At 40.5% G+C, this 11032-nt stretch overlaps 2 protein-coding genes across 2 annotated transcripts in view; one reads left to right on the plus strand and one right to left on the minus strand.

The window, feature by feature from the left end:
• Positions 1 to 623: 623 nt before the first annotated feature.
• On the minus strand, positions 624 to 6166 carry LOC107296163 (protein PET100 homolog, mitochondrial). Its single transcript, XM_015825509.2, has 4 exons — positions 6068 to 6166; positions 3373 to 3453; positions 1047 to 1079; positions 624 to 957 (listed from the first exon to the last, which is right to left on the minus strand). Exons 1-4 carry the CDS (start codon positions 6098 to 6100, stop codon positions 880 to 882), a joined length of 225 nt encoding a protein of 74 aa, XP_015680995.1. The 5' UTR covers positions 6101 to 6166; the 3' UTR covers positions 624 to 879.
• Positions 6128 to 11032, plus strand: part of XAB2 (XPA binding protein 2) — a 24749-nt gene continuing 19844 nt past the window's right edge. The window contains exons 1-3 of the mRNA XM_015825508.1: positions 6128 to 6283; positions 7865 to 8013; positions 8323 to 8446. Coding sequence (XP_015680994.1) covers positions 6131 to 6283; positions 7865 to 8013; positions 8323 to 8446 — 426 coding nt within the window. The 5' untranslated portion in view covers positions 6128 to 6130. The remainder of the gene's footprint in view (positions 6284 to 7864; positions 8014 to 8322; positions 8447 to 11032) is intronic.

The raw sequence follows: 11032 nt of genomic DNA on the forward strand, positions 1-11032 counted from the left end.
ATCAATTTGACAATCCTTGTGACTTGGAACAAGTCAGTAACTGCTTTCCACATGAAATCTGCATACATTTTTATGTATTCAACATATATTAAAGGAGCATTAAAAACAGGAAGAAAAGTGCAGAGGAGCTAAAATCCAAGCAATAGGAGTGCTCAGGGAAGCTCAAGGTTGTCCCAAATGTGCTTTTCCAAAAGGCAACTGGACTTTCTTGGTTTTTTCCCTTGAAAACATTTTGTTTCTCATCCAAGAAGCTTCTTCCATTCAAGAACAAGGTTAGTCTTGGTTTGAAAACGGAAGCTTCTTGGATGAGAAGCAAGGAAAAAAACCAAGGAAGTCTAGTTATCTTTTGGAAAACCACCTTTAGGTTGTCCACCTATTGTTTCCTTTCTTTCCAGTTTTTCAAACCAAGACTAACCTTGTTCAGCAGTTACTGGAAGAAGATGATATACCACTAATCCCATATACCACTGTTCCCCAACCCAGTTCCCCTTTAGAGTTACTGTACTCCTATGAGTTGACCAAGTCTTAGGGCTGTGCTGCACTTCTGATTCAAATGTACTTAAGAAAACATCACAATTTGAACTTCGGTCTGAGAGATGCAAATAAACTACTATATGCATTTGTGCTGTGTAATGTAATTTTACTGTGTGCTGCTTTAGTCAAGGTGATTCACATGAGATAGTTGCCAACTTAATGATTATGTTTAATGATTATACATTGCAAGAGGCTGATCACAACTGGGGAAAAAAACAAAATCAAATTTTCTTCATTCTTACCCCCAAAATATCTTAGATATGTACAGAACTTTTATTGTGGAATACAAACCCCTTCATTTCGTTGCCCAAAATCTTTTGGAATTAAAGGGAGAATACCAGTCCATTATTTTTTAGCCATCTCCAGCATCTTCTTCTCATTCATCTCATGCAGCCTTTTTCTAAAGGCTTCTCGATCTTTTTTCTGGAGAAGACAGAAATGCAATTTTCATCATAGATTTTTCTCCCTTCCAAACTGTACAGTAATAACATCTATTGCAGCAAAAGATTTACCTGCTCTTCATTTAGAGGTTGAAAGATGTTGCTCTGCAGAAAAAGTAGCAAGAAAACAATTAGGGGTTGCAAATAAAAGTGTCAGAAGTAATATAACAAGCAATGACAGAATGTAAAATGCCAGCAAGAAAAATATATGGAATGATGAGCAAGTAAAATGCTGCGCTTTAAAGAAATAGTTGAATGGAAACTGGAATCAAAGTGCATCATTTAGAGGGAAGATGTACTGCTATGTTCTAATGAATATCCTATTGTCACTATTGTGAATTTCTTTTATTTTAGCATGATAGACCACTGAGTCCAGCCAGTGCTTGAGCAAGTCCTTGTTCAATTTAAATCAAAATAAAAAAAGTACAGAATAACAGAAAAACAAAGTTGGAAGGAACCTTGGAGGTCTTCTAGTCCAATCCCCTGCTCAAGCAGGAAATCCTACACCAGTGATGGCGAATCTTTTAGAGACAGAGTGCCCCAAAACTGCCCTGCCCCCGACCTGCCCCCGCTCCACCCGCCCACCCCCGCCCTGCTCCGCCCTCACCCCGCCTGCCCTCAGGGCCATCCATGGCCTGCCGCAGATTGCCCAGGCAGCCCTACAGTGCCATGGTGGCTACACCCTCCGCCTGTGCCCCGCAGCATCATGTGCTGCCCAGCTGCCATGTGCTTGGCTGTGCTGCTCCGTGTGGGCCGCACCCAGGGGTGACTCTTCTCCGGAGGGGCTGCTGGTGAGGACTGGGCTGTGTGGGGAGGCGGGGCTGGGGCGATGGTGTGCGTGCCCACAGAGAGGGCTCCGAGTGCCGCCTCCGGCACTCGTGCCATAGGTTCGCCACCACTGTGACCTATACCTTAATCATTGTCCAATCTTTTTTTAAAAAAACCTCCAGTTTGGAGCACTCACAACTTCTGGAGGCAAGTCGTTCCATTGATTAATTGTTCTAATTGTCAGGAAATTTCTTCTTAGTTCTAGGTTAGTTCTCTCCTTGATTAGTTTCCATCCATTGCTTCGTGTCCTGCCTTCAGTTGCTTTGGAGAATTGTTTGACCCCTTCTTCTTTGTGGCAGCCCCTTAGATACTGGAGCACTGCTACTTTTTATTAAACTAGACATACCCAATTCCTGCAACCTGCAATTCCAGTTCTTCATATGTTTGTTGCTCTTCTCTGCACTTTTTCAGGAGTCTCAACATCTTTTTTTATATCATGGCGACCAAAGCTGAATGCAATATTTCAAGTATGGTCTTACCAAGGCATTATAAAGTGGTACTAACATTTCATGTGATCTTGATTCTATCCCTCTATTAATGCAGCTTAGGACTTTTTTGGCAGCTGTAGCACACTCATATTTAAGTGATTGTCCACTAAAACTCCATGATCCCTCTCTCTGTTATTACTCTTGAGCCAGGTACCACCTATTCTATACTTGTGCATTTGGTTTTTCTTGTCCACATATAAAGTCTTACTTTTCTCTACATTGAATTTCATGTTGTTAGATAGGGCCCTGTGTTCAACTGTCAAGATCCTTCTGTATCTTGAGCCTATCTTCTGGAGTGTTGGCTATTCCTGCCAGCTTGGTGACATCTGCAAATCTGATGAGTCCCCCTTCTATCCCCTCATCTAAGTCATTCATGAAGATGTTGAAGAGTACTGGGCCTAAAACAGAGGCTTGGGATACTCCACTGCATACTTCCTTCCATGTAGATGCAGTTTCATTAGGGACTACACATTGAATATGGTTTAACAGCCAGTTACAAATCCAACTGGTGGTGATGCTGTCTAACCCATAATTTTCCATGTTGTCAAGTAGGTGGTGATCAACTTTATCAAATGCCTTACTGAGATCCAAGTAAATTATACCCATAGTCCACTAATTTTGTCACTTTGTCAAGGAATGCAGTAAGATTGGTCTGGCATGATTTGTTTTTGACAAACCCACGTTGGTTTTTGGTTATGACTTTGTTTGCCTCTAGGTCAACCTTTCCAGCTCTGTGGACCGGCAGTGGTGGGTGGAAGAGAGGGGATGGTTTCGAGTGCACACTTCTTGCACAAATGCAGCTTTGTGCACTTGCCCACCACTTACGTGGCCTGGTTTCCAATGGGCTATGGTGGCCCAGTACCAGGCTGTGGATCAGGGGTTGGGGACTCCTGCTCAAGGTGTTCGCAGATTTGTTGCTTATCTTTTCCAGAATCTTTCCAGGTATTGATATCAAGCTAATAGGTCTGTAGTTTCCTGGATCCACTTCCCCCCCCCCTCTTTTTTTGAAGATGCACATCAGGGAAACTTTGGAAATAAATGTATTAGCCCAAATGTTTCTCATCTAATTACAGAATACTTACTGCAATTGCATATTTTTCAAAAAATTCTGTCTGATTTACTGTCCAGAATATAGCAACCGGGAAAGTCAGATACAACATCATCTGAAAGAGAAAGAAAAAAGCCAAATGCCATTGGTTGAATCAAAGAAAAGAAATTGTTTTACAGGATTTATATTAGATATATTTTCCTTACCTCTTTAGTTAAAAGGCAGACATTACAAAATGGCAAAAAGGAAAAGGGTCTGTACTTCTTTTTCAGACTAATTTTTCTTTTAATATTAGAAGGTTAAAAAGGAAACGGCCACTGGTGATATCCAGAGCTGTACTAGTCTCTATCACAGCAGTTCTGAAACTTTTTGGTTTCAGGATCCCTTTACATTTTTAAAAATTATTGAAGATGCCAAAGAATTGTTATTAACAAGGGTTGTATCTATCAATATTTACTATATTAGAAATTAAAAGAGAATATTTTATAATATTTTAATTTATATTTCATATTTCTTAACTGCCCTGCTCCCTATAATTCATGTATTGTTAATAATAAAGCTATCTGCAAATAAAGCTATTTTCATGTCAATATAAATATTTTAGTATAAAAATAACTGCATTCCCCCACCAAAAAATAGTAAGAGTAGCATTAGTTTAGTATTTTCAAATCTTTTTAATATCTGGCTTAATAGAAGACAGCTGAATTCTCCTATTTATTTCTGCATTCAGTCTGCCACAATCTGTTGTTTTGGATGGAATAAATAAAGAAAATTCGGCCTCACACAGATCTTGGTTGGAAAAGGAAGAAGTACAGTATTTTAGCAGCCTTTTCAGGAAATTCTGCTTTGACCCCATATTAAAACCCAACATGTTTTAAAGGTTAGTTGCAATGTGAAAGAATGAAAAAAACCATCTTAGTATTATTATGAAAATAGTTTTGACCTTGCAATCCGCTGAAAGGTTCCCAGACCACCCTTTGAGAACCACTGCTGTAGGGCAAAGTTTACCAATATTGGTAGCTTGAAAATATGTGGATTTCAGCTTCTAGAATTCCCCACCCATCTTCAAGCTGCCAAAGTTAAGAAACATCACTGTAGGGGAAGAAAAGGCAGCCAATTCCACCCAATACAGGTAGTCCTCGACTTACAACAGTTCATTTAGTAACCGTTTGAAGTTACGGCACTGAAAAAAAGGACTTATGACCGCTTTTCACATTTATGACGTTGCAGCATCCCCATCCTCACGTGATCAAAAGTCAGATGCTTGGCAACCGATTCACATTGATGACGGTTGCAGTATCCCAGGATCACATGATTCTCTTTTGCAATCTTCTGACGAGCAATGTCAAAGGGGAACAACTGTGTCACTAATTTAACAACGGCAGTGATTCACTTAACCGCTGTGGCAAGAAAGGTCATAACATGCGGCAAAATTCACTTAACAACTGTTTCGCTTAGCAACAAAAAATTGGGCTTATTTGAGGTCGTAAGTCGAGGACTACCTGTATCCCTTTCCTTAATAGCTCCAAGTTTCTGATCTCTGGGTAACAGTGAGTACCTCAAAGTTTCAACCTTAAGGTGTATTTGCGGGAAAGGAACGAAAGAGACAGCTTTCCTCGCAAAGTCTATTAACAAGTGCAGCTTAGAGTTTACGAACTGAAACGCGTGTCTGTGGAGATGCTCAGTCATCCAGGTCACGGTTGTCCCAAAGATACTTTTTCACGAGGCAACTGGACTTGCTTGTTTTTCCTTGAAGACGTTTCACTTCTCACCCAAGAAGCTTCTTCAGCTCTGACTGGATGGTGAAGAATGGAAAGATTTATACTCCTGCAGATAGCTGTTCATTTGCATTTTTTTTTAGCGAGTTAGTAATGCTGTCTGGAAGCACATCTGTGTTGTCAGGATCACCTGAGTAGTGCAAATGGGTGTGGAGCCTTCTTGGAACTGTTAAAAGAACTTTGTTGTAGACTGGAGATAGAGGATGCCGTGTCCCTCCCCCTCTGTTGAGAGAGGGCTGCTCAATTTTGACACAGATGGCTTCTTTGACCCCATTCAAACCAGTGGTCCTCTCTGCCCAAAATGCTCTCTTCTCAAAGAGAGCATTTGCACTACTCAGGTGACCCTGAAGACACAGATAAGCCTCCAGGTAGCACTAACGACTCTCTCAAGCAGGGGTAGGCAAGCTTGGCTCTTTTATGACTCGTGGACTTCAACTCCCAGAATTCCTGAGCCAGCTTGGCTGGCTCAGGAATTCTGGGAGTTGAAGTCCACGAGTCATAAAAGAGCCAAGCTTGCCTACCCCTGCGTCTAAAGAATGCAAATGACCAGCTGCCTGCAAGGAGTATATAAACCCTTCCATTCCCCACCATCCAGTCAGAACTGAAGAAGCTTCTTGGATGAGAAGCGAAACGTCTGCAAAGAAAAAAAAAACAAGGAAGTCCAGTTTCCTAGTGAAAAAGCGCCTGGGGGACAACCGAAACAAGTATTTTCCGGTCAAAAGGAAGAATGCCCGAATTCTCTCCACTGCGTCTGTCGCAGGTTCTCCGACCTTGACCCTTCCCCCAAAGCGGAGCGAAGGAACCCGCCCCGGGATCTAGCGAGCCGCCAAGCGCTCCACCGAAAGCCGGGGAGGCCTTTTCCGAGAGGCTTCCACCTAATCTAATCGATCCCTTTAACAAATAATGGAAATGTCCCCCCCCCCCTCCCGCTGCCGCCGTAACATCACAGACCCGAAAAATCTCCAGCTGGTTCCTCGAGATCATGACGCCTGGCGAACGGAGAAGGAGCGGCCAATGGCAGGTCAGCCCATGCAAGACGTCCAACCGATTCGACGTTGCGTTCCAGGAAGGAGTGACGTCATCTGTGCGCGCTGTATTTGGCCTCGGGAGGGAAAGACCGCGATGCCGGAATCGGAGACGGTGTTAGGAAAGCGGGAGCTTTTCTTCGTGAGTACGGCTGGGGGGGGGGGAAGCGAGAGAGAGGCTGGGTCCCTGCGTCTGGGACGTTTGGCTTCCATCGATGTTTACCTTACGAGGGTTTTTCTCAGTAGAGACTAATCGGAAGGGGAGGCTTGCTTCGCTCTTTTATGACTCGTGGACTTCAACTCCCAGAATTCCTGAGCCAGCCATGCTGGCTCAGGAATTCTGGGAGTTGAAGTCCACGAGTCATAAAAGAGCCAAGGTTGCCTACCCCTGGACTAGTCGAATAGAAAGCTGCACTTTATTGGCCAAGTGTGATTAGACCCAGAAGGAATTTGTCTCCGGTGCAAAAGCTGCAAAGCAACAGAGTAATAATAATCATAATAATGGTACCAATAAGAGGGGGTAGTGAAGAAGATGGGGAGGATAATAATACTACTACAGCCACACAACATGGGTAAATATACTTTAACATAAGTATTTTTAAGTGTAAGTATGTTGGTCTAAGTATATGCATATATACTTACTAGCTGTACCCGGCCACGCGTTGCTGTGGCTCAGTCTGGTTAAATGGAAAAGAAAGAAAAGAGAAAGCACACGTTTGTAATATGTTTATGTCCAACAGATGGTGCTGTTTTTCAAAAAAAGCACGTTTTTAACCTGTCACAGGTGTGACATCTATATATAGTAGGTATATAAAAACACGCATGTATTCGAATGCAACGTTGTGTCAAAATTTCAAAGCAATCGGTGAAGAACTTTCGGAGATTTAAGATTTTGAACAAACAAACATTTACATTTTTATTTATATAGATATAGATATTGGTCCAAATATATACTTGGACAAATACACCCGATCGTGAACAGAAAAAAGTGTAGTTGCAGTGGATCAGTTTTACAACATCGTGGATATATCGTGGGGATTTTTGCTCATGGGGAAAAGCTAATGCCTCTTAATTGTCAACTGAATTGTAATCCATAGTTGCAAATGAAAGGAATAACAGTTGCTCTGATAAATATCAGAACGGAATAGTGTCTGTCTGAAACTACTGTCTACATTTTATCTTTAAGAGTAATCTACTTTGGGAAATATATAGGCACCCTAAAATGGCTTGTATAGCCAACTTCCTTCTAACCATATATAATTAAAGGATGAAAAATCACATCATGCTTTTGAAAGCACATTTTAAGATAAGTATAGCTACAATTTCTCTGCGCCTTTGTGAGTTGGGCAGGAAAGTTCATAACATTATCTAATATTTCAATTAGAATAGTATTATTTCCAAATCTGTTGCAACATTTATGTCAACATTTAGTAACATAATCATATAATTTTTATTAACCTATTATTCCCATAAGTAATGGTGTGGATAGAGACAACGGAAGCATTACAGAGATGTAGCAGTAGCTATTTAATGATACTGACATTTGGATGAGTGTTTAGATTTTCTTAGTCCCCCACTGTATTTAATTTTATTACTACATAATGCTGTAATCTATCTATAGAAATAACCTGAAAATAATATTGTTGAGTTATTGAAGTTGTAGGGCTATTCAGTGAAAGAAAGCAGTACTTTTTGTCCAAACCTATGTTTTCTATCTGCACAGGAGGAAGAAGACCTACAGTATGAAGAAGAGATCTTGCGAAACCCATTCTCTGTCAAGTGCTGGATCCGCTATATTGACTTCAAGCAGAATGCTCCCAAACATATCCTGAACCTGATCTATGAGAGAGCTCTTAAGGAATTGCCAGGAAGGTATAGTTATCTTTCATTAATTATGAGTGTTTTGAAAATTACATTTTTGCAAATACTAAAATTATTTTTTTACCGCGCAGTTTTACATTGAAGCTGCTGATTTTTCAAAGTCAATAACTCGGATGCCCGTTCTGCCCCCCCCCCTTTTTTTTGTCCAAGTTTGTCTTTGCTGAAAGAGATCAGCAAAGGGTAGCTAGCACACTTTGTAGCCTAACAAAGTGTGAAGATAGTGGTTCGACGTTTGCTGCCGGAATTGGAAAAGATCAAAATTATTTCGATGTTGATGGTCTCTTTTGTTATGTCTTGCAGCTACAAGCTGTGGTACAACTATCTTAAGCAGCGACGGAAACAAGTGAAGAGCAAATGTGTAACAGATCCCTGCTATGAAGAAGTGAACAACTGCCATGAGCGTGCCCTGGTCTTCATGCATAAGGTACAGTGTTAACCTGCAAACATAAAGGATTTGGAAGAGCCCAAGAGGAGCAGGAAGACATGGATAGGAAAAATGTTTGGCCTGTGCTTTATGCTCAAGGGTGTTAAGTTTGAAACACTTGCTAATTAGTTTTTGTTTGAAAAGGAAGGTGACTATGTTACTTACTTGCAACCCATCCTCAGAGATATGACTCCTAAACTCTCCATGATCATGTGATCACATTTTGGTTGCTTGGGAACTGACTTGCATTTATGGCTGGTTGCAGTATCTCATGGTCACATGATTGTGTGTTGCAATTTTTTTTTTGCTGTTTTCCAGCAAAAGATCCCAATTGGATAAGCTGGATTCAAACTTATACCACATGATATGTTTAACAAATATGGTGTAACTTAATGGCCACCGTAAAAATAGTTGTAAAGTCAAGCCTAGTCATCTGATGACTCAACTTACTATGGAAAAAGCCAATAATCAAGACTCATTGCAGTGTTTATTAGGCAGCACATGCTGGTGGGATCTCTCCGAAGAATATTGAGTGAGAAAGGGATGCATTCATATTTATACTTTTCAGAAAAGTGAGAGACTAATACATAAGTAACACAGGATGTAAGCATACATATCCATAGGTAAAGGATCTGTAAAGGAAGCTACTTCCTGCATCGCTTTGCCTTCAGAAAACAAAAAGGGGGACTAAGCAAATAAAACAGGGAGGAAAACATCTCCCATAAATCAAAAGGAGGTGGCAGTTTGGGAATGCCAAATAGTAAAAAGCAAAACATTTAAAACCAGAATGACTTGCAGCCAAAATTCAAGGCTCAGTTGTGGCTGTAATTCAAGGACTATGTTAAGATTTTTTAAGAGGCTTGAGCGCTTTTCTATAAAGGTTGCTGTATTGGGACTTTGGGACCTAAAAAACAGGTGAATGAGAGGAAACATAGTTGAAGTGTAAAAATTATGCATGGTGTAGGCAAAGTGGACAAGGAGAATCTATTTTCTCCTTCCCAAAAAACTAGAACCAGAGGTCATTAATGAAATTGAATCTTGGAAGAATCAGGGCAGAAAAAAAGGAAATATTTTTTAAAACAATGTGTAATTCACTGCCTCAAGATGTGTTACTGGCTACTAGCTTGACTGACTTCAAAAATATCAGTGAAAGTCATGGTGATCATTGTCAGTTAATCTTGATAACGATGTGACTGCTTCCGAAGACCATCCACTGAAAGACTGGTGGCCTTCCTTGTACAGTTGGTTGGCCACTGTGAGAACAGACAGCTGGACTAGATGAGCCAGAGGTCCAGTCCAGCTGTTTATGTTCTTATTTAAGATATTTAAATTTATTTAAATTAAGACTCCTTCTTTTTTTGATCTTGTTTTCACATTCTGCATTTCCAGTCCAGCTGTTTATGTTCTTATTTAAAATATTTAAATTTATTTAAATTAAGACTCCTGTTTTTGGTCTTGTTTTCACATTCTGCATTTTTATTATGTCTGTCTATCTCAAAGACTGAAAATGGCTCTCTGAGATGGATTATATTCCAATGAAGTTGTAAAAAAAAATCTGTTTAAATTTTTTTTACAAGATAAAGCTTTTAATGAACTATACCAATGGAAATTAATCTTTTGAATAGAATAGAGCTGGAAGAGACCTTCGGGGTCTTCTAGTCCAGCCTCCCGCTTAAGCAGGAGAACCTACACCATCTCAGACAGGTGATTGTCCAGTCTCTTTTTAAAGACCTCCAGTGATGGAGCGCCCACAATTTCTGGGGGTAGGCTGTTCCACTGGTTGATTGTCCTCACTGTCAGGAAGTTTCTCCTTAGATCCAGGTTGCTTCTCTCCTTGATCAGTTTCCAACCATTGTTTCTCGTTCTTCTCTCTGGTGCTCTGGTGAACAACCTGACCCCTTCTGCCCTATGGCAGCCCCTCAGATACTGAAACAATTTGTAACTAATAAAATATTCTTGGAAATATTAAGAAAAAAGCAAATTCAATTTTAGTTTTGGGAGTGTTGAAAATTATACATTATTGATATATATAATTTATTGATATAAATTATATATCAACTGAATGATATTTCTGTTCATCCTGCTATTTGTTGAAAAGCTTATGTAACATAACAAAACATCTTGACCAATGGTAACAATAGTGAAAAAGGGGTCTGAAGGCAACAATCATTCCATTATATACAATTCAGATGCCCATCTATAGACGAATATAATACAGCTGGTGAAAAGCAATTTAAGCACTTGTAGAGTATCTTAAGAAAAGTGTTTTGTTTTTCTTAGTTTTAAAAAATGACTGAAAGATTTATAAGATTATGATTGTTTGGAGGTAATGTTGGAGATAAAATACATTCCGTAAAAGAACATTCCGTAAAATACATTCCGTAAAAGGACTTCCGGACCGCTCCCCCTCGCCGCAGGGAGACGGAACCACCTAGATGGTTCCGTCCCAGGCGACTGATGGACCCTGAGAGGTTCCTGACGGAGCTTGGGCCATATCCGGAGGATCTGGTCCACGACTCGGCGGAAGATCAGGCGGCGGCTTGGGAAACAACTGCCGCCGCAGCATTGGACCGAGTCGTGCCTTTG

The sequence above is a fragment of the Protobothrops mucrosquamatus genome, unplaced genomic scaffold (genome assembly GCF_001527695.2).
Source record: "Protobothrops mucrosquamatus isolate PMUCROS unplaced genomic scaffold, P.Mucros_1.0 scaffold2670, whole genome shotgun sequence".
NCBI classification, from domain to species: domain Eukaryota; kingdom Metazoa; phylum Chordata; class Lepidosauria; order Squamata; family Viperidae; genus Protobothrops; species Protobothrops mucrosquamatus.

Coding starts and splice junctions, on each gene's coding strand:
- LOC107296163 (XM_015825509.2), bottom strand. CDS start 6,100: ATGATCTCGAGGAACCAGCTGGAGATTTTTCGG. Junction 1,080..3,372: donor TTGAAAAATATGCAATTGCA/GTAAGTATTCTG, acceptor CTTTTTCTGCAG/AGCAACATCTTTCAACCTCT. Junction 958..1,046: donor AACCTCTAAATGAAGAGCAG/GTAAATCTTTTG, acceptor TGTCTTCTCCAG/AAAAAAGATCGAGAAGCCTT.